This window comes from Podarcis pityusensis, assembly GCF_964106645.2.
Source record: "Podarcis pityusensis genome assembly, chromosome: 2".
NCBI lineage: Eukaryota > Metazoa > Chordata > Lepidosauria > Squamata > Lacertidae > Podarcis > Podarcis pityusensis.
In genome coordinates this window covers 29,420,153-29,444,067 of record NC_138029.1, presented here as the reverse complement: position 1 = coordinate 29,444,067, position 23,915 = coordinate 29,420,153, and the positions used below count along the sequence as shown (strand labels likewise).

The 23,915-nt window shown below is 45.6% G+C and overlaps 1 protein-coding gene across 7 annotated transcripts in view; it reads right to left on the bottom strand.

Annotated features, from left to right (window-relative positions):
* AATK (apoptosis associated tyrosine kinase) overlaps positions 1 to 23,915 on the bottom strand; it is a 92,033-nt gene that overhangs the window by 29,229 nt on the left and 38,889 nt on the right. For 4 of the 7 annotated variants that reach the window (XR_013982400.1, XM_080993578.1, XM_080993577.1 and 1 more), the window contains exons 2-4: positions 6,731 to 6,864; positions 3,981 to 4,124; positions 1,429 to 1,570 (exon numbers count right to left, since the gene is read on the bottom strand). Coding sequence is in view for 6 of the 7 variants with exons in the window: in XM_080993578.1 (XP_080849704.1) it covers positions 1,429 to 1,570; positions 3,981 to 4,124; positions 6,731 to 6,864 (420 nt within the window). In the remaining variant the exon portion in view is untranslated. Of the gene's footprint in view, positions 1 to 1,428; positions 1,571 to 3,980; positions 4,125 to 4,336; positions 4,507 to 6,730; positions 6,865 to 23,915 lie in introns of those variants that run through there. The other 3 variants (XM_080993579.1, XM_080993581.1, XM_080993582.1) reach the window with 3 other exon arrangements.

The following is a 23,915-nucleotide window of genomic DNA, read 5'->3' as shown; positions in this document are numbered from 1 at the left end:
GCAAACAAACCCGCACACTGCGCACGTAAAACCAACCCTGCCGGCCCCCCTCTGCTGCAGCTGCTGTGAGTGCCAACAGAAGCATCTACATCATAGAGGATAGATGTGGGCGAAGGGAACCGAACTCCATGACTGGAACGAGGACTTGATCCACCCAGACACAGTATCCACCAAGCAGCTGCAAGTGGGCTGTGGGCAGCAGGAATGAGACCATCCATTGTGTGGAGGAGAAGGCGAGTGGGGGGGGGGGAGCCTTGCAATATATGGCAGATAGCTGAGCTAAAAGGGCTGCAGACAGAAGGGATCTCTTGGAGCTTTTATCTTGCTGGGAGTTGGGGGGGACGGACACTTGGGGAAACCCAGATGTTAGACCCCCCCCTATGGTGACCTTTGGATCCATACCATCGTAAGCATACTGCCTTGTTTTGGCCACTTTAAGATCGCCTGCTCATTAGGGGCAATTGTTGCTGCCTTAAGTCCCGGTGGGATGAGACAGAATATACAACAGCTTAAGGTGTATTTTTCTTGGACTGACATATTTTGGCAAAAGGACGAGAGCTTCTGTGTTGCACGGAACATCTGGCGTTCTGATTGTATGCTCTGCACAGCTCTAGATTTTGCATCTTCCTATGCCTACAAAAGACAACATCTAATCTGTTTTGCATTTCTTCCAACTCTTCAGCAGATCACATGTTTAAGCCTGAGGTTAGAGGTTTTTAAAATAAAATAAAAATGTGTAATTCCACTGTCCACGGTCTTCTGATCACATCTGCCTCTTCTCCTGAGGCTGTAAGCTCCTGGGGCAGGCTGGGCTTTGGCTTCTCATTTATGTCACTCTACAAAAAGCACCAGGTAACAATAGTAGTGACCACTACTGCACCTGCTTCACTTTTCTCTGTACACCTGTGACAGCTTCCTCTAGGAAACAACTCATATGTAAGATCACTGAATGGGCATGGCAAAAACTTCCAGAGGGTGGTAGCTGTATTAGTAGCCTCTTGCAACAAAAACAAAAGAGAGTCTTGAAAGACTAACACATTTATCATGGCACTCTAATCAAGGAAAGCGTATGTCATAACAAATGTGTTAGTGCCATAATAAATGTGTCAGTACATAGTTGCTTTGAGGGTGCACATAGGCAACCCATTACATCTTTTCAACCATAGTGAACAGTGCAAAATCACGAAGGTTAAAGGAAGGAGTTTTCTGCCCACTTTTGTGGGGGGGGGGGGGATTCTAATCCATACTTGTTATTGCAAGAACAGAACTTCTGTTCCATACTCATTATTGCAAGAATGGAGATTCCAGGTTTGGTTAGCCATGTGAAAATCGAAGGTCATGCTCTTATTTTGCATGTTGCAAATGTGCACCGTTGCTAAAACTGAAAGGGTGGACAAAATCCGAAATGCAGAGGGTTCAGCAACTTACCTGAGCGCCCAGGTTGCCTGGACATGGGCAAGGAGACTTCGGTGAGAGGCAGAATGTAAACCTCTGGGCCATTCTGGGTAGCGGGTGAGCCCTGGGCTGAGAATTCACTAGCATACTCTTCTCCCTCGGCATTATCAAATTCCTGGGGTGGGGGATAGGGGTGGGCAAGACAGATAGGGAGAGAGAAAAAGGAGCCCAGCACAGGGCAAGGAAACATTTTTATACACATGTAGAAAAGGGAAGGGTGGAAGCATGCATTCCCCATCATTATACTCGTAATGCCAGTCACATAAGGATTATTGCAATAATGCATGTGAAGCAATCATTACTCTTCTATAACATCTTCATCACTGACATCATCGGTGCCATCTCAAACACAGATGAGGAGGCACAGATACATGTACTGAACCCATAAATAAGGGACGAGTTGAGGCTCTGTAGCAGAGCAGCTGCTCTGCATGCCAAAGGTGCCAGGTTCAATCTCTGGCACTTCTAGGTAAGGAGGGGAAAGGCTGCCTGCCTGGAATTTTGGAAAGATGCAGCCAACTGGCATGAGATAAGCTAGATGGACCAATAGTCCAACATTATGTGAAGCAAAGCATACACAATTACAAGGCCCAGACTATATAAAAAAATCCACTGTATTATAATGGTGATCTATAAAACATAAACTGCACCAAGGAAGATACAGAAACACAAAACTAAATAATATAATTCAGAAGACAGCAGACAGGTAGATAAAAAGTCAATTCTGACTATTGAGAAAGCAGAATTGAAAAAGATTGAGCAGGCAAAATGGATTTTTCTCTACTGGCATGCTTTCCTCTGATTTGTATCATTTGGTTTTGTGTTTCTGTACCTTCACTGATGTAGTTTACCTTACTCATAAGAATAATGAAATACAATTTTCATATTCTGGATCTTGCCATTGTTCATGTCTTGGATTCTAAGGATCTTTACTGCCATTATTCTTTATCCCAACCTGGTAGAAGGCAGCTTCCTAGTTCCAAAATACACCCAGGTGGTGGGTGGCAACTCCCTTGCATTCTTCTGTACGCTTAAAAGGGACCAAGCACACAGGTGGGGAGGAACAGGCACACACATTCCCCCATCCCATAAACAGCCAGGGGAGGAATACATGTATAAACATCCTTGAGCTACACACAATGGAAAAACAAAAGCACTAAGCACAGCCTTCTCATACATATGCCCAATTTGCACTAAAACCAATATTGGCTTTAACCATTTTAACTGTCAACCCAAGACAATGGGGAAATGCCCTTTGAAAAGTTTGCTTCGAATTCTCTGTTAGAGATTGCCTAATTCTTTTCCCGTCTCCTCCGCTACCCCCCACCCCCATCCCACAACAATTAATGGAGTTCCCTGGGGGAGGGAGTTACTGTTAGGAGTCTCTGTAGTGTCCATATGCAAGAGGAGAGTAAACACTGGCCAGCAACACAGACCTATAGAGCCCTCTCGCACACACGGGCCTGGCTCATCCCTATGGTATAACAGCTTGAAATGGGAGTTGCAGAATGCAGCTCTATGGAATAGCAAGCAAGCAAGCAAGCAAGCAAGCAAGCCAGCCAGCCACTTGTGTGAAGCAGACCTCCCTCCGCTCAGACGGGACAGCTTCAGCCATGCCCTGTTCTTGTAGAGGGGATAGCTGCATGGGGAAGCCGCTTCATGCAAACAGCCTTGCCATCTGGGACTGTGCAGGTGCAATTCAACTTCAAGCAGCCACATACACTGTTGAGCACACGCATGAACCATGCCACAGCCATGTGAAGGGCGCAGCTGCTCATACGCTCCCGTCCAGATCCAAACACTAAAACTTAGGGGGTGGGGTGACAGAGATAGCAGTGCACACACACACAAACACAAATTGAGAATTGGCGGTTTGCTAGCTCAAGCTTGGTTTCACGGATCCAGGGCAACAGCTCCTAGGACATTTAATGGCAGCCAATTTTCAATTCCCTTTGGAAACACAGACGCTCCATGAGCGGTGCAGCTGGCAAGAAAAGCTTTGATGAACAAGGACAGAAGCAGCAAAAACTGGCAAAGCATCATCTGCCCAGGATTCTCTGCAGACTCAAGAGATGGAGCTCAGTCCCATAGGCAAAGCGACAAAGGTTTAAGGCTGGCTTTCCCCACCTGGTGTCCATTTGTTGGCTTTTTGCTGGACTACAACTCCCAGCATCCCTGACCCTTGGCCATGCTGGCTGGGGCTGATGGGAGTTGGAAACCAACAGCATCTGGAGGGCACAAGGCTGGGCTAGAGGGCAGGTTAATGGCCGGCGCTACACCTTCCAGGCCTCTGCCCCCAGTCCTATTTCTGCATGGGAAAGCTAGGAAGCCCCAGGGGACCTGAATGCAGAGTAACGCAGCCCATTGCGCCCACCCCGCCCTTGGATGGACGCTTGTTGTCCCATGCTGGTACCCCTGCTTTTGTTTCGGCTTGTGTGGCCAGTGGCGGCTGCTCTGCTCCTTCCACCCTGCCCCCAGTGAGAGAGACACAGTCATAAATACAGTTGAGGGAGAAGCAGCCTCACCTTGGTCAGGGGGCAGGGGGAGGGCTGCCCAGGGTTTCCCAGTTCTACATTACAGGCTGTTTTTGGCACTGTGCTGGCCCCCGTGCAGGGCAGACACCTCAAAACCATCCTCAGCCTCTTCTCCCGGGATTCGCTTCTCCAGCTCTAGGCAAGAGTGCCCAGAGAAAGAGTGTTAATAAATGCACCCTCCCTGAAGTGCCCTTCAACACCACCAACCCCGGCAATAGCACGCAAAGTTCAATGCGCCCACCTCCCCATCCACACATGCACACACACCCCGCCTGCAATTTGTGGCCGCAGCATCTCCCACCTCCCCATTCACTCCATGCAAAAGCCAAGTAGGCACTTCCAGTTACCTGGATGGACTTTATCCCACCGAAGGCTGCCCCAGCAACCAGGTAGGAAAGGGTGAGCATCACCCTTGTGCCATGACGCCCTTGCGCTGCAGCAGCATTTCCACAGGGAAAGCATGGAGGCTGCTTTGCAAACCCTCCCTGCGCCCCCTATATAGGCAGCGTAGGGGCCTCTGAAGTGCCTCATTGTTCCCACGGCAAAACCTGGCCGGTGCTGCACAGCCGCCAGCCCACGGGACTGTCCATAGCTTCCATTCCAGCACCCCACGGCTGCACCGCGGCCTGGCTGCCAAGAGCCCCCGCAAGAATCTCAGCAACACATTTCTCCAGCACATTCTGTGCCTGTGAGATCAGGCTGGCACTACCCACTCCCTAGTGGGGCATTCCAGGGCCGGCCACCGCCAAGACTGGACAAGGATGCCAGCCAGCCTGGGAATTTAAGAAGGGACACCCTGCCACTACTCTAGCAAGAAGGGGATGTCATGCGTGGCTCACAAATTAAGACTCGTGTATTTCCTTCAAGACAAGAGGCAAAAAAAAAAGAGATCCTTCCTCTTAGGACAGGGGTCAGCAAACTTACCGCACCTTGGGCCGGTGTCTCTAGCGCCGATCACGTGGCGGGCCAGAGGGCGGGGGAGTGTGTGCCCATACGCATGTGCACATGCTATTTCTGGCACACTTCCAGGTTGGAGGAGCACCGGAAATAGCTTGTGTGCATGTGCACAGGCCTCCTCCAACCCAGATGTGCATCGGAAATAACACTTGCGCATGCGCACAAGCTATTTCCGGTGCTCCTCCGACCCGGAAGTGGGCAGCTGCACAGCACAGCGCCGGTAAGAGCGAGTGGTGGGGCTCGCCGCGGGCTGGATAAACGAGTCCCTCGGGCCTTATCCAGCCCGTGGACCTTAGTTTGGGGACCCCTGTCTTAGGCCATCTCAGTACCCTGAAATGCCTACTGCACCACTGAGCTCCCCGTTAGAAGTCGACAGAGCTTATGCTGTCAGGGAGAGGAAAGCGCCTTGGGAGTCTGCGCCCTTACCTGCAAAAGGTGTGCATGGAAGAGCGTGTTAAGGCAGATAGTTTGCACAAACACTTCTCTCCTCATTAAAACTTGTTTGGTTGGTGCTGATGAAGAGCCATCGGACCTGAAACACGCTTTGATGTTGTTTCAAGGGCACCTATGGACTTTTGCTACTCTCTTTGTGTGCCTTTTCATATTTCGTGGCCTCTTCTTACCTGCTCCTCACAGCACGGCACCAGACTGTGCAAAGGAGGCTTCCAGAGAGAATGCCCTCCTTCCTACTGAGCTCAGCCCCACCAAAAATCCCCACTGCTTCTGCCCTTCCTGGAGGCTTTAAAGACAGCTCTGATTTACTAAATCGCCCCACTTGCAGGAGTGTTCCTTTGTCGCACGTACGAAAAAAGGCATTGGTGTACAAACCTGGTCTAAATTCTGACACAGTGCCTCAGGGAAACAGCAGCCATCACACTGAAGCCCGCTGCCTCTTGGCCCAACAGCCTCCAGTTATTTCACTGGAAGAGCACTTGCATTTCATGTGGAAGGTCCCAGGATCACTCTCTGGCCTCTCCATTTAAAAGGCTCAGGAAGCAGGTGTCAATGGCCCTCCTGAGACCCTGGTGAGCTGCTGGCACTCAGGCCTAGGCAGACAACAGTCTGAACGGAGTAAGGCAACTTCCTATGTTTTCACCTGCTCACCTGCCTCTTCTTCTGGGTTGGCTAGGACTCAACAGGGTCTCCTTCAACCCCAACACCCCCACTTCCAACAGAATGCCAGACAACCCTTGCTGTGTTCTAAGGCTTGCTAGCTCAGTTGGTAGAGCGTGAGGTTCTCAACCTCAGGGTCACAGGTTCGAGCCCCACATTGGGCGAAAGATTCCTGCATTGCAGGCGGTTGGACTAGATGACCCTTGTGGTCCCTTCCAACTCTACGATTCTCAGCAAGCCCCTGACACCAGGCTTAGTTGGAGGATGTTGCTGCTCACTAACCTTGCCCACCCCATTTCATCTTCAGCCCATACTGAATTCCTTGCTGATTCCTGTCACAGCTAAGACCCTTTACCTGCTGCCCTCTCTCTTTCACACACAAACACACTTCTCTCTCTGCCCCTGCTTTCTCTGAGCAGCAAGAGTTTGTGAACAAGGGTGCGCCCCCAAAATCTGCTTCTCTCCCACACGAATCTTGCCTCCTTGTCACGGGTGTTCTAAGAAGGGCTACCCAGAGCGAGGTTAGTTCTAGCCCAATGCTGAGCACCCGCCACCTCTCCTGGCAATCACAGACCCCGAGGAGACAGAGAACGACCTCCCTCCCTACCGCAAAGTCCAGTGCTGCTACACAGCTAGCCCTAGGGAGGACGTGGGCTTCCCACAGTGCTTACCTTGAAGCCAATGCCCCCCTTCTTGCAGCACAGACAGGCCAACATGAGGAAGATGAATGTGAACAGCCCAGAGAAGGAAACAGCCACAACCACCAGAGAGGAAGACCAGGAGAGCTCACTCAAGGGAGTGCCGTCTGTAGGAAGACAAATGGGACACAGAAGGGGGGAAAGATTAGAAAGGAAGTGCAGGGAAAGCCAAGGATGGAGATGCACTTTTTTTTCTTTTGAAGGGAAGCATTTAGTTGAAGACAGAAAAAGGACGTCCAGGAGTAGAACCCTGCAGGATGGCACTTGACTACAATTTCACATTCCCCCCCCCCCTTCTTTCTTACAGGCTCAAAGTTAACTCAGAGGTTCTGGGTTTAAGGAACCCTTTTGCTGTGACAGCACCAAAGCACGTTCGCCCCCTGCTCCAACCGATATACTTAAAAAACACTTTCTCAGACAAAAGGTCTCTCAGTTACTCTTCTTCCCAACTCCTGGAACAGAACGCAGAAAACACTCCCAAGCCCATTTTACTCTCCTTCTGCTCAGAGATCAGGTATGATACAGGAAAGGGAGGGAACCAGAGATGCTATTCGACCCGTGTAGACTACCTGGCCTGGTCCTACATGGCCTACAGCCTGGAAAAGACGAGGAGAAGTGCAAGTCGGAGGCAACCGTGCCATGCAAGAGACAAAGGTACACAGCGCATTTCCCCTCTGCTTTTAACATGTAGAGTTTGTCCAGGTATGGGCAGCGATGGATGCTGCTGGGTTAACATAAAATAGGCCCCTACCTGTACTTCCCACAGCCCTGCTGACCTCCATCCATCTCCCTCACATACCTCAGATTTCTAATTTGTTAATGTATTTATTTATTTATTTTCTGAAAGGAACTCAAGGTGGTGTACCTGGTTCTCCCTCTCAAGCAATCCCTGTGGCAACCCTGTGAAGTAGGTGAGGCTGAGAGACAGTTATTGGCCCAAAGTCAAACAGTTAGTGGGGCGACTAGGGATTTGAACCCTAGTTCCTAGTCTGAAACTCCAGCCACTACACTGCTCGCTGTTGTTCACAGTTCACTGCTCTGTATGAAAGCAGTGTGGTGCCTGTCCTTCTCAGTTTGGACCCATGGCACCCTGCTGCACACACACAGTGTTTGGTGAAAAGCACAGTCATTTCCATTATGCTCAGGGAGAACCTATCGCCAGTTTCAGACAGTGTGGATATTCACAGAGGGACACTTGCCTAGAAAGCATGAGTCCAAGCAGTTTTCCTCTTGCCCCACTTCTTTCTCAGGAAAAACCCTCTCTTTAGCTCTAAATCGGAACAAATAGCAACCTGCAGAAAACCCAAATAGCTGTTTGCTCCGAATGAGCACTAAAGAGTGGTTTTCCCTATGGAACAACAGAAAGTGTGCATAAGCCCTCAGTGTCTGGTTGGCAGACCATTGTCTGCTGGCAGCCAGCTACTTTGAAGAAGGCCCAACTTCTGGTGGTTCTGATCATCCAGTCTCTTAAAGTAAAAACTGGCTTGCCTCCTGAAACATAAAGGGATGCTGGAGACTGCACACATTTCAGAAGGGGGAAAATGAGCAAGAGGGAGAATGCTTGTTGTATCCTGAAGGCCAGTACGGCAGCGCCTTTAAAATAATGAAGACAGCTGGTGTTCAGATGATTAAAGGGGAAATGAGACAATCAGAGCAATAAAAATTAATTTCACAGCAAAAAGGGGAAGTCAATAAACAAAAGAAATATTAAAGGCATCAAGATCACGGAGCCCAAGATGCTTTGTAATGCAAAAGAGCTAATTTGCCAATTTAAGCTAGCTAATACAGTCCCAGGGGGAGCATTTAACTGGTTGCTACAATGGTATGTTAAGAAGCACATACGCGTATGAGACAAAGCATGTACATAGGAGAGTGTATGGGAACATGTAAATGCTTGAAGATGAAAGAATAGGACAGGATATTGTGTGTGAGTGAGAGCACACAACTGTATGTAGGCACATTAAACAATAGATGCTGCACACACATGCATAGTCACAAACGCTCGCTCTCTGTTCTAATCCCACACATGCCGTGAAATGGAGCAAAATAACTTGTCATGACACCATCGCCATGGCAATAAGCATCCCTTGCCTGCCTCCTCACCCCAGCAGTGGGATTCCTGGCTTTCTGTAAGGATGCAGCCCTGCTTCTACCAGCTAAAAGAGAGGCCCATATCCTCCGGTTGACTCCTGTGTTTCCACGAGGCCCAAAACTGGCAAGAGTGTAATCCATCTGTCTGCTGGCATTTGCAATACCACAGAGCCCAGGCGTGGGGGTGGGATTGAACTGCTGTGCGATTTACCGTAGTAGTTCTAGGGCAGTTTGCGGGGGAAATGTTTGGATTTCCCGAGAACCAGAACAAGAGTTTTGAGGGAGCAATGCTGCAGAGAACTGAATTTACTTTGCAAATTGTCTAGGCACCAACAAAACATTTTTAGGTGCCTAGGCAACCAGGAGCCTGGGATTTTCTCAGCACTTGTTCCAGATGGACTTCCCACCTAGGATCTGGAATCACGTGTGGGGCTGGACGGCGTTCCTCATCCAGCTACGGAGAGAGGGAACCTGACAAGGTGTTTCATCCCCTTATTTCCAAGCTGTGGTTCACTGGGGTAATTCAGTCTCCCTAAGAGATGCCTCTAATTTATCTCTCGCAGGAACAAAGCCCTGCTCTGAAGCCATGCAGCCGCTCTTTCAGGGGGAAGAGTCAGTACTAAATCAACAACGCGAAAGGCAAGCATGCTGGTGGTGGGTGGCGAGGAGTAATGAGCGCAGCCAGAAATGCCTGAAACAGCATATTGTGCTTCGCAGGGCTAGATTTCAGAAGGGTGCATCCTAGAAGCAATTTTAACAACACAAATAAGCAGGCAAGGATAACTAAGGCCATTTAGCCACTGTAGTGGCTGTTCTGATAGGCAGGACTGAGCACAGAATCCCATTCGCTAAATGGAATATAGTTCATAATTAGCCACTTTGCTCTAACCACTTGATCATGCCTCCTACCCTCAGAGCTAGAGCTATTCATTCAGAGGCCGTGCTGGGACTGTGCCATGTCAACAGCTGATGGGGGGGGGAGAGCTGCAAAAAAGAACCCAACAACCTCGCTGTGCTCTGAGGCAGTAATGCAAACACACCCTGAGACTGAGGAGGAGGGAGCTGGCAGGTATTGGCACCTCCTGGACTGGTTCTAAGAAGTCAGGTAGGTGGGGGTTGGCTTAGAAAAGATGGGTGCAGTTCTTCATTTGCCCTGATGGACCACCATCCCCACACTGACCCCAGCCTTCTTCTTGATGTGCTCACTCAACACAATGGTTCTTCTGAGCCTGAAAGGGTGGGATTTAGAACACAGGAATCCCTGGTGGCTCCCAAACACCCTGGCAGCTTTTGCTTCTGAAATCCCCTCAACTGCAGCCCCTGGATTTTCTACTGACCTACAGCAGCCGATCCATGTTCTCAATCCATGTCTTTCCTCCTGACTGTTTCCACCTGTGGCAGGTCTTTCTACATGTGCCGCACTGTTAAGGCATCTCCTTGAGCTCTGTCCCCATTAAGCTTGGGTAGTGGGGAGGACCTGACCTCTTCCCTTCAGTACTTAGGGCAGGCAAAGGCAAACTCGGCCCTCCAGATGTTTTTTGGGACTACAACTCCCATCATCCCTGACCACTGGTCCTGTTAGCTAGGGAGGATGGGAGTTGTAGTCCCAAAACATCTGGAGGGCTGAGTTTGCCTGTGCCTGGCTTAGAGCCAAACTACAGATAAACAATGAAGCTCCTGCATTATTTTTTAAAGCTGAAATCGGAACCAACAGCAATTTGCGGAAAAAACGATTGCTGTTTGTTGCAATTCAGCACTAAAGATTACCAGTTTCCCCAGGGAAGCAGTGGGGCAAACGGAGGTCTGGTTAAGTCCTCAGAGGCAATTTCAGGTTTTTGTTGTTGTTTAAAAAAACCACGCTAGACAAACATGGGAAGGAGGAGTGCTTGCCGAAGTGTCTCATTTAATTCAATGAAACCAGTACAGAAGAGGTTCCCAGTGGATTATTGTTGACTGTAAATTCTTCTCTTTCTTCCTGAGATGACAGCTGGAGATGGTTACAGATCCCCTGCTTGGATTTTTGATTTTTTTTTTTTTAAAGATATTTGCCCTCTTGGTGAGGGGGGAAAGAGACATAAGCTACCCATATGTCACTTTAGAGAATGCAATTCAAATAAGGAGGAGGGTGCCCTACATCCTCGTCTCAACAAAGTGTTAGAGTGAACAGGTGGGTGCAATAAAGATCAGAGGGTAGATTTTATGCCCTTCACTGCCTTCACTTTCCACACGAACATAAACCAGTCACTTCTCCATTACTGCCCCTCTGGAACTCTGTCTCTTGAGGATCTCAAATGGGAGTTACTTTTTAGAATAGTTAGTGGAATAATAAGCATAGCAATAATAACAATAATAATAATAGGTCACAATGTAACAAGAAGTAGATGCAATCAATTTATGTATGCTACTAAAGCAGCTAGGATTTTGTTAGCCCAGTAATGGCAGGCGAGTGAGGTCCCAAATAAGGAGGCCTGGCAAAAAATTAAAGGAACCAGGGAAGGGCAAGAAGGGAAGTCATAAATGATTGTTTTATTTTAAAGAAATATATGAATGGGATTTTTATTTTATTTTAATGTGAATGTGGTTTTGGAAATTGTGAGATAGATAGATAGATAGATAGATGATAAAAAATAAAATAGAAGATGCAAAGATAATGTGGCAAACTGACTCTGGGATAAGGTAGGATAACAATGACAGAGTAGACCTGACTTGGCTATAGACTTCATTAGAAAATTATAGCACCATAGGTTTAAAAAACTCCAATTTCTCCTTACATTGGCTGATGAAAGTTAGTTATGGATTTGATCCATGCCCCCTACGATACATACAGAATATCCCTGCAAGCCTTGGTTCAAAGGCAATGATGAAACATTAAATTCACTCTGAATGGATTAGAAGGCATCATGGTGTGTGTGTGTGCAAATGCACATGTGCATATGTGCAAATGCGCAGACATGGAGAGGGAGAGAAAAAAATGACTTAATTTCTGCTCTCACTCAAATCTTTTTTTAAAAAAATGTATAATTAGAGAGGTTATTGTAATAAACATAAAAAATACAAAACTCCAAACTTTCAATAGAAACATTTAACATACCATTTCAGTACTGCTCATATTATTTCCATAATCTTCTATCAAATCTACGGTAACTCCATGATATATTACAGGCATAGGCAAACTCAGTCCTCCAGATGTTTTGGGATTACAATTCCCATCATCTCTGACCACTGGTTCTATTAGCTAGGGATCATGGGAGCTGTAGTCCCAAAACATCTGGAGGGCTGAGTTTGCCTATGCCTGATATATTAGATGGCCAGTATGCCCTTGGAGGGATATTTATGAACAAAACAAAAACATGGATGAGAGGCTCACTCCTTTCTTAAAAGCTGCATGATACTCTGGATGTGCAAAGCGGGAGCAATCCCTGAGGAAAATGGAGACTTGCCGTGTGAACCCAACGGGCTATTCAAAGCAAAACCCCTTCAGGTAGCAAGCTCACCTAAAGTTACAAAACAAATCTGAAAAGTCACAGCAAGGAGTGAGAGCGGGGCAGCTTGGGACACGTCACTGAAAAGAGCAAGGAAGAGATACACAAATGATATCTGCATCCCATTGTTTACAGAAGAGTATCTTCTCAGTGGTCTATTGCATAGGTATAATCTGCATATTGTAATTAGCGTCACAAAAGAGGGTTCAAATGATTCCCCACCCACATGCACTAAAAGAACACACGCGATGTGGTTGTCTAAAGCCCCTTATAACAACATCAGATCAGGGGAAGGATAGAGCATGCTACCACATTTGGTACAGCATGCCAAAGGGCAATGGTCCCATAAGGTGGAAAAATAATCAGTTTCCCCTAACAACTATATATTGATGTTTGGGTACCGGGAGAAATACAGTCCTCTCCAAAACAGAAACAAGTTCCATGTGAGTAAGTTTCTGGATCCCATTCAACAAATAAAACAACACCTGCACATTTTTATTTATTTTATCTGCACTTTGAACCAGCCTCCTCTCGGAAAGGCTGAATCTTACCTCTCTCTCTGGCATGTCTTTTTGATAGTAAAATACTGCCTCAATTAAATTGCTGGGCAATATTCTCCCTGGTGCAAGGAGAAGGGACCTGTCCCTTCCTCCAGGGCTGCCAGCAATGAGAATAGTACAGATCCCTAACAAAAAGAGCCTTCATGCACCAGGTTTATGGGGCATCTGCAGCGAGAGCAGCCCACGGCTTTTATTGCTCAGCTGTGAGTCTGCTTTTGTGAGCCATTGATTGGGCTGCTTCCCTTCACAGATCCCCTGCCTTAGAAGCTGCAGCTGGGCTATCGCTACTCTGTTCTTCCAGAACCTCTCACAACAAATGAAGTGTTTAGAGCTGGAGGAAGCAGGAGGGCAAGGATGGAGGAGGCAACCACTCAGAGTGATGCTGCCAATTTGAGTTCCATAAAAGCATCAAGGGAACAGAGAAATGGCTTTCCTGCTTCCAACGGGATCCTATTCTCCTCAATCAAACATAGGCAGGGTAGTGGGAGGTGGGCTTTCCCAGAGCACACCTAATAGTTTTGCAAGTTGGGCAAGGACAAATGAGACTCGCAGCCTAAACTATGAAGTTCACTGAAGCTTCAGGTAAAAAGGACAGACGAGGGACCAGCTAAAAATAACACAGTGTGGCCAAAAATGGTCATGGTAGAATCAGGAAGGAATATAGGGTAGGAACATTTGAACATAATACTAAAATTCCGTTAAGGAACTAAGGCATTGCAATTCTTAATGCTCTTTGCAAAATGTGCTGATTGCCCAAGCAGCAGCCATCAAACCACCCATAACAAAGGAGACATCATGGACCAGTTCCACTGGGTCCAATAAGATGGTTAAAAACTTTATATAAGTAGAGGAAAGACAGCCCCGCATCAAGGTATACAGGGGCACCATGAAAATAACACAGTATAACCTCAAATCCATTTCAAATCATGTTTAGAAGAGGATGGAACCAGGGAGATACAAGATGAAAACCTTGAAAAATAGCATGTCACACTGCATCAATTTGCTTGCCTTCCCAGCACCAATTACATGCTGGCAAACAAGATGAAACCAGTGAGGTCTGAATGAATATAGGCACCCAAGTGAAATTCCAGAAGAAGGTGACCCTAAAGTAGCCTGTGGACTTCAGCATCCAATATTCTCTTCAGCCAAAGGAATGAAACAGTCTGAATGTATTCAGCTTAGAAAGAAAGCAGACAAATTATTTCCTGCTTGCATCTTACTGCGGCTTCCTCGCGTTCCGTCTACATGATTAAATACCACCAGTGGCACAGGAACAGCACCACAGGGTATTCTTGCTGGAAAATTGCCTCTGTTTCCACTAATGGAAATTGCTGTACTGGTGCTGAAATGGTAATTAAATTCCCTTTGTCATGGAACTTTCTGAATGCTGTTGTGGCCGCAGGGAACATAGAACAGAGGAGGTGCTACAGCTGCCCATCCCAAGAAAAACCAATGGACTCCCACTGATGATCAGCTTCATGCTTTCAGGGAGAGACCATTTTACTTTGCTTCCACCTCTCCAGTAAGCATCAAAGAACACCAGCTCCCAAACAGAAGAGTGGTTCATATTCTATATATATAAAAATACTGTAGTGCAAATTCATCAGAAGGTTTTTTTTCCTTTTCAGCTTTAGTTAATACATCAACTGTGTTCTTTTAAGTAATCTGACATGATCTTAGACAGCTTTCACAAACCTGGTGCCCTCCAGATGTTATAGACTATAAATCTTAGCCAGTTCTGGATTTTATATGATAGAATTCATCCACCTGGTAACAATGAAAACTGGAAGGGGAACTGACATGTGGAAAACTGGCATATTTTGATGATGAAGTCAAGCAATCTTTTTACATATATGCTAGTATACTCAGCCCAGTATATCTGAAGGAGTGTCTCCACCCCCATCGTTCAGCCGGGACACTGAGGTCCAGCGCCAAGGGCCTTCTGGCGGTTCCCTCACTTCGAGACGTGAGGTTACAAGGAACCAGACAGAGGGCCTTCTCGGTAGTGGCGCCCACCCTGTGGAACGCTCTCCCACCAGATGTCAAGGAAATCATCAACTATCTGACTTTTAGAAGACATCTGAAGGCAGCCCTGTTTAAGGAAATTTTTAATGTTTGAAGTTTTCTTCTGTTTTTAGTGTTCTGTTGGGAGCCGCCCAGAGTGGCTGGGGAAACCCAGCCAGATGGGCGGGGTATAAATAAATTATTATAAATCATCATCACATCATCATCATCATCATCATCATCATGACCCCATTAGCTTATATTAAAAAGTTTCACTGAATTGAGGGGAAATTAGTAATAACCACCACCATCACTTACGACACAGAAGTTACTATGCACAGAATTTCTATGGAGCTCAAAAGTGACTTTGATGAAATCACTGCAGTGTGAGAGACTCGAGGAAAGAGTTTAGGAGCAGGTTCTCATCTTCAACAACAAGGCAGCTAAGGATCAGCCTCCAATTGCTCACTGAGAATCCCCTCTTCTGCCCCTTATGTGCAAGATTACGTTGGGTTTGGATGATTTCATCTGCATAAGTTTCCATGTTCTACAATTCTCTGCTGCTACTGGTGGTGATAAAAAAAAGGTATGCTAAGCTGAGAAGCAGGTACAGTGGTACTGTACCTTGGGTTAAGAACTTAATTCGTTCTGGAGGTCCGTTCTTAACCTGAAACTGTTCTGAACCTGAGGTACCACTTTAGCTAATGGGGCCTGCTGCCACACTGCCACCACGCGATTTCTGTTCTCATCCTGAAGCAACGTTCTTAACCCGAGGTACTATTTCTGGGTTAGCGGAGTCTGTAACCTGAAGCGTCTGTAACCCGAGGTACCACTGTATATGTACAACTCCCCTCCAGCTCTCTACCTATAGCAGGTGTGGGGAACTTTGGCCCTCCAGATGTTGTTGAACTCCAGCACCCATCATCCCTGGCCATGCTTGCTGGGGCTGATGGGAGTTGTATTTCAGAAACATCTGGAGACCCAAAGGTTCCCCACACACGATCTGTAGCATGTAGACTCTGTGGCATGGTTCTGCCCTGCCCCTTAAGTATTAACGTATTTTTTGCTCTATAAGACTCACTTTTTCCCTCCTAAAAAGTAAGGGGAAATGTGTGTGCGTCTTATGGAGCGAATGCAGGCTGCACAGCTATCCCAGAAGCCAGAACAGCAAGAGGGATTGCTGCTTTCACTGCGCAGCGATCCCTCTTGCTGTTCTGGCTTCTGAGATTCAGAATTTTTTTTCTTGTTTTCCTCGTCCAAAAACTAGGTGCGTCTTGTGGTCTGGTGCATCTTATAGAGTGAAAAATACGGTACTCAGTTTTGCTCATTCTCCATCATGCACAAGCAGCCAAGTCTCAGCTGTGCCAGGTCTGAACACACTGGTTGCAGATTACTACATTGGCAGTAATTAACACTTTGGTAGCCCTTGTTTGCTGTACCTGAATTGCTTTTGCCTCAAGGTTAAGTGAGGGGAAAGAAGGCTGTTGGCAGCATACCTCGGTTTTAGAGACCGCATCACTCCTGTTCCCCAGGCAGAGAAAAAGCAAGCTCGAGAACTTACAATTACAGACCCTTACACAGACCTTTTGCTGCCATATATCCCTGCATTTGTTTTCAGACTAGTTCAGTAGTCTGTGGTGCAAACTCTGACATGCTTGCCCTCAGACCAACAGATTTCAAGCTGCTAATACTGGCATCCCCAGAGCCAAGGCTTTTTGTTTCGTTGCGGGGCCTGGCTCAGCCACTTCAGACAATTAATGGGATATTTGGTTCAGCAGGGAGCTAGGCACATACTCAGTAATCCTTTCTGCGAGTTCTGGGCCAAACTCTGGGAGCAAAAAAGGCCATGAGAGTGAAATGCTACTCAGCAGTCAGTGCTGGGGAAATCGTCTCAGCACACAGAGGCTGCTTTATCGCCCACCAGCAGGCAGTCCTAGCAGAAGGGGACTAAAGCAGCAATTGTTTCCTGTCCAAAATTTCAGAGCCTTTGACCCTTTCTCAGATTTGCAGGCATTTGTTTTGTTTCTTGAGCTATATAGCCAAGGGCTATAAACTATGTTTTTCAAATAAGATTTTTTTTTTAAAAAGTAGGCTTTAGTCCACTTACATTTGAGAAGGGCACAGACACACAATGATTTATTCCAGCTTAATGCCTCCCTTAAACTCTTTAACTGCTCCTATTCCCCTACCTGGTAGTGCATTTAAAGCAGGAACGACAAATCATTCTGCGGAGCTCCAACGGCACAAAGGAAAATATATGGCTTTGGTCTGGACATGGCTGCATTTGTTGCAACCCTCAAATCTTGACGCATTTACCTAACAATATTTACAAGTACAGTCATACCTCGGGTTACAGCCGCTTCAGGTTGCATCTTTTCGGGTTGCAGATCGCCAAAACCTGGAAGTACCGGAACGGGTTACTTCCGGGTTACGGCAATCGTGCATGCGCAGAAGTGCTAAATCGCACTTTGCACATGCACAGAAGCTCCAGATCGCAATCCGCGTGTGCGCAGATGCGGGTTGCGAACGCTGCGGGTTGCGAACGTGCATCCTGCTCGGATCACGTTCGCAACCTGAGCGTCCACTGTATCCTCATCATTATTATTTAAATTTATATCTCACCCCTCTTCTCAAAGGAGCCCAGGGCATAGGAACAGAAGAGCACAGAAAGTTTCATTATATTGAGTCACACCAATGGTCTATTTAGCTCAGAATTCTCTGATTGGCAGCAGCTCTCCACGGTATCAGGAAGCCTCTCTGAGTCCTACCTGAAGATGCCAGGGGTTGAAGTAGATGCCCTATCACTACACTACGGCTCTTCCCTAGGGTGGCAAACAATGAAAGGTCAAAACCATCAAAACTTCTATAAACAGTTCCAGTACAGGTGCAGACTAGGAAAGATCTTTTGGGGTTTTGTTTTTTTGGAAAAAAGTTTTGTTTTGAAAAGGGAATGTCTCAGTAGGTGCCAAAAGGAGAGCAAAGACAAAGGGTAGGTGCAGCAGTAGACTTTGGACTCTCAAATTTCAGCAGTTCCCTGTGTGATGCTAAAATTCAGTTCCCCTGCCTCTCGGGCTCCGTTCCACAGCATTGTTTTGGCGCCCCCTGCAGGATAGTGCCCAGTGTGACTGTACTGGTCACGCTACCCTAAAACCACCTCTGGTAGGTGCCACAACACAAAAGGCCCTGATTCCTATCCTTTTTGTGAGGAACAGACCTCCTGATAAGATGGCAGTGTTGATTGGGCATTTAAGGGGTGAGATGATCTTTCAGGTATCTACAGGGCTTTATCCACCAAAAAGAGCACCTTGAACTTAGCCCAATAGCTAACTGGCAATCAGTGCAATTCTTTCAGTAGCCGCTTAACATGTCCCATGTTGCACTACCTGCAACTTCCAAACAAACCTCAAGGGCAAGGTGGATTTGATTTCAATCAAATCGATTTAAATCAAATCGTTTTAAATCACTCATCTGTAAAACTTGATTTAAATCATTTTTTTACAGAAAGACTCATTCTTGCTGGTATAATCTTAATATTTACAACCAGATGAACGTTTCATTTTTGGAATAATAAATGTTCGGAGTAGTTTTTACAGTTATATCAAAAATTACTGATTTGGTTATACTATTAGAAATACATAGATAGGTAATTATGAAATTGTTGTTTATATTTAGATAACTTTTCTGCTGTACTTCATTGGAAGGAGAAAAATAATAACAATTTAAACAGTTTATTTAACTAAAACAATAACATTATAGCACATGTATTGATGTTTGTTAACTGATGTGGTTAAACAATTTTTAAAAAAACACCTTAGACTGAGTTTTAGCACACATGAAAAACTTAAAACAAATCCTTATTTCCTGATGAATAGCCTTTGGATTATAATGTAATTTAATTAGAAAACTATCTTTAGAAAGAGTTTTCCTTCAAAAGCATTTTATTTTTAAAAATCTGATTTAAATCAAATAAATCCGATTTTATTTTATTTTATTTTTTAAAAAAGCATTGATTTTTATCCACCCTGCTCAAGGGTAGTCCCACATAGAGTACACTGCAGCAATCCTTTTGTCTAATACCCAGTGTGGTGTCATAGCTAGACTTAGACACAACTTAAGTCATCTCACTGGATGACTTTGGGCAAGTCACTCTTTCTCTATCAACCTAACCTACATCACAGATATTGTTGTGAGGATAAAATGGGAAGGAAAGAACCATCTGTGCTGCCTTGAGCTTCTCAGAGGAAAAAGTGGGATATACATTTATTAAGTAAATAAATATAAATAAAATGGGTTTGCAATTGCGCAAGCTTAGCTCTAGGTTTGAATCTGAGCTTTCACATAAACCAAGGCTAATTCATCCCCCCCCCAAAAAAAGGGAGGGGGGAGGAAAACAAGCTTTGCTAGTATTTAAAAGTTTGAAATCTACAAACCCACCCACCAAGTTTTCCTAACAGTCAATGCCATTTCACATATTAATAATTTCTGTCAGTTAATTCCAGCCGGATTTCTGTGCTGCCACTACCTCAAGCAGAGCTGCTGCATGACAGACTATATGACTGACTGCCACCAGAAAACTGCCACCCACACAAGAAACCATGATATTTGCTTTCCCTTAGAAATACTGACGGAAGCATTTAAGTTCAGTTGACTCAAATCTCTGCAAAGGAGACATGTTTTTTTTATTTGGCCATCTAAGAGCAGCTGCCAGCATTACAACACACTTTAAAAGCAAATAATGTTCAGTGCAGAGCTACAAGTTATTTACTGTACTAGGCTCATTATTTTTGCCATGTAGTGTCAATTATGAACTACAGCAAGGATTCTGGCTTCTTGAAAATTCCAGCTCTCGGGTGTTAAAAACAGAGAGGCAGGCTTCTGATCTTCACAGCCGCAGAGGAAAAGGATGAAACACCTGGCTGATCTCTCAAATAAGGGATCCAAAAGGCCCTCTTGGTCAGGGTTCCAGTAATCAGGAAATGGAACCAATAGACCTGTATTCCAGCCCAACTCCTCTTCCACTAACCATTTTCTTTGCCAAAGACCCAACCAATCTTTGCCAATTTACAAATTCCAGCACAGCAGTAAGAACAAAGTACACTATTTGCATGCATCTGCATAATATAAGCAAAATGGGCAAAGTTTGCTCTAAGTAAAAATTTGGACTCTTTTGGTTCGGAATCTGGGTATTATTACATTTCTCTGAAGTGTCAAACACATCCACTGGCATATAACAAGTAAGGGTGTCCACCCTTACTCTAGCTCAGCAGCTTTGCTTCCAGTACAAACAAAAATAAATGCAAGAAACAGAGAGAGCTGAATAAAGATTTGCAAACTGGGAGTTTAAATTACTGCAGAACTGCTCTCAAGAGAAGCTCTTCAAATTATCGCCATCTGTACTATCAGTGAAAGAAACTAATATCAGCTGCTTCTCTACAGCAGAAACAGTTCACAGCCCAGTGCACAGTTGCCCTTCCTATCAAATGTGGTTCCATTAGTAAAAGCTATGAATTTTCTTCAGCCAGCCAAAAAGCATCCATTTGCCTCATGGTTCTTCTGTGCCAATCCAGCAGAACTCAGGATTATTACATGTAGGTTATATAAATGACAGTGAGTCACAGTGACAACATTTTGAGTGAAGGGCCCACCAACCAGTCTGCTCAACATTTCCTTTAAAACTCATGCACCATGTTTGTTAAGAACACTCCACAACACAGTGTTGTTTGTGGCATTCTACCAACCAATGCGGGACGCGGGTGGTGCTGTGGGTTAAACCACAGAGCCTAGGACTTGCCGATCAGAAGGTCGGGGTTCGAATCCCCGCGATGGGGTGAGCTCCCGTTGCTCGGTCCCTGCTCCTGCCAACCTAGCAGTTCGAAAGCACGTCAAGTGCAAGTAGATAAATAGGTACTGCTCCTGCAGGAAGGTAAATGGCGTTTCCGTGCGCTGCTCTGGTTCGCCAGAAGCAGCTTAGTCATGCTGGTCACATGACCTGGAAGCTGTATGCTGGCTCCCTCGGCCAATAAAGCGAGATGAGCGCCGCAACCCCAGAGTCGGTCAGGGGTCCCTTTGCCCTTTACCTTTTTACCAACCAATGCACAAGGAAAAGAAGTTTACTATGTTTTTTAAAGTATATTTCTAGTTCACTGACTATAAAAATTGAAGGAAGGAAGGAAAAGAAGTTAAGGAAGGAGTGGGAGGGGCGAATGTATAAGGCATCTGTCCACGAGACCCAACAATACCATAAATTAAACAAATAGAAGTTTAAAGATATGCTTCAAGGAGCTTATGAGTTCATGGTTTATTTGCTGTGTGAGAAAATGGTTTATGGAAGGCTAAATATCAAGCTACACTATGAGACAGGGCACAATTCCATGGTCCCAATGGTGTGGTAAGATGAGGTTGTTAAAAACAATCAAATCAGCACCATGGACAAGGTTAGATTGTGACTTCAAGCAGACTGGGGACCAAACCAGATGATTTGTGGAAGAGCAAAGCCTGGCTTGCCTCTCCCCACCCACCACCCACCCCCACCCTGCTCCACCAAAGCAGTAGTGCCCCAAAATTAGGTCAGCAGGGCTCTTTGCCTTCCTCAGGAAAACAAACATGCGCCCATGTGTTTTCAGCAAGGGGCAAAGGATAACTCCCTTCTCCAGAATCATGGTCTCTTAATCTAGTCTGTGCAACCTCTCTGCCACTTTGAAGAATAGAGAAAAACCAGAAGAAGGACCATTCACAGATCTCCTGTGTCTTGTCTAGTTGGACTCAAGGTCTAAAGTTCATAATTCATGCTGTCTATATTAGCTTCTTCTCCTCCCCAAAGCTAGCAGAACAAGGACAGATTATGCAAAACAGTAAACACTGAACAATGAATTATGTAAAATAAAAGAAATCCTGCTTATTTCATAATTTATACATGTTACAGAATTCAGCTTTTCTTGGCAGAGAATTTGAATTGTATGGCCACAGATTTCTAAGGGTTTAAAAAACAAAACAAAGTCAGGTATATATAGCCTTGACTACATAGCTTAGGAAGGGGCGCTGTGGAATCCCTTTACAGGGAACTATTACGAATATAGATACTGTAGGTAGAATTCCCATCTTCCATGTAAGCAATGGACATTGTTGTTGTTGTTGTTCTTAGAAGAGTAGAAGAGTTTGGATTTGATATCCTGTTTTATCATTACCCGAAGGAGTCTCAAAGCGGCTAACATTCTCCTTTCCCTTCGTCCCCCACAACAAACACTCTGTGAGGTGAGTGGGGCTGAGAGACTTCAAAGAAGTGTGACTAGCCCAAGGTCTCCCAGCAGCTGCATGTGGAGGCGCGGAGATGCGAACCCGGTTCACCAGATTACGAGTCTATCGCTCTTAACCACTACACCACACTGACTCTTAGCCAAGTAGCTCAAGACTCTCTACTCACATCACTGCTTAGAGACTTTAAAATTGTAAGTGGTTTATAAATGCTTTTAAATAAATAAGTAGCAGAGAGAGAGTGCGCACTGCCTGCAGTGAAAGCAGCAGAAAGATTTGGCTAAAGCTTCACTAAGAATGGATGAAATATGTTCTATTGTATTGTTTGTAAGAGATGTATCGTGCTTCTTTTGTCTCTCTTTCTTTTCTTTTTTCAAGCTTTTGTTGTGTGTATAAGTGTTGGTTTTAAACCAATAAATATTAATTTAAAATAAGAAATATCCTTTCATCTTCTGGCTAAGTCCTCAGCAGTGGACACAGGAAGAAAGAAACCTTGTTGTAAAGAATATGAAGAGAAACTGCCCAGCTGAGCCAATTAAAAACATTCTGCCCCTCATATTCCAAATGGAAAAAAAATGTTTTTTCTCTTTCTTAAGTATTAATCCTTTATTTCATGAAATCCAACAATAATGCTGCTTTTCTACATTAGAAGCACATGCACACGCACACAAAAAACCCCATCTCTTCAACTGGCAATGAGCAAAGCAAGAAAGATGAACTTCAAAACAACAGTGAACATTATTAGTACTGGAAGGTGAGGATACAGTATAAGCCAGAACTCTGTCAATTATTGCTAACAAGCTAAGTTCTCATTTGTATAATGTGAGGGGTGAGGGATGCCATAAGATCAACGAGAGAATTGAGAACGGGTGAGCCTTGATGCAAAGGGTGCCTGCTCCTCTCATGGTGCCTCAACAGCCACTTCAGCTTTCAGAAGGCTACAGGAAGAATAAGAGGAGCACGGCAGAGCTGTAATTCCACGGCCCAGTGTTGAGCGCAGCTGTGCCTCCTGCATGTTCCAAAGCATCTACAGAACATTGCTGTGCTGTGCATGGAAGAGAAGGCACGAGAGGCATGCGACATACAGTGGTACCTCGGGTTACAGACACTTCAGGTTACAGCCCCCTCTAACCCAGAAATAGTACCTTGGGTTAAGAACTTTGCCTCAGGATGAGAACAGAAATTGTGCGGTGGCGGCGCGGCGGCAGCGGGAGGCCCCATTAGCTAAAGTGGCACCTCAGGTTAAGAACAGTTTCAGGTTAAGAACAGACCTCCAGAACGAATTACTTTCTTAACCTGAGGTACCACTGTATACATATGTAGAGACAAAGGCTGAAAACTTGGTTAAAAGTGCAGGCAATGGGGACTGTTGCTCTCTGCTTCCCTTGTTCCTTGCACAGATTGGCCTTTCCAATACAGTGGTACCTCGGGTTACAGACGCTTCAGGTTACAGAATCCGCTAACCCAGAAATAGTACCTTGGGTTAAGAACTTTGCTTCAGGGTGAGAACAGAAATCGTGCTCCGGCAGCGCAGCGGCAGCAGGAGGCCCCATTAGCTAAAGTGGTCTTCAGGTTAAGAACAGTTTCAGGTTAAGAACGGACCTCCAGAACGAATTAAGTACTTAACCCGAGGTACCACTGTATATGCTCAGGAAACAAAAAGCTGTATAGCAACAGAAGGCCAGAGTAACCAAATGGCAGAAGCTTGGGGTTGTTCTGTCCAAGAGACATTCAACACAGGTCTCAAGTTTCCTCCTTTGCTCCTCTCCA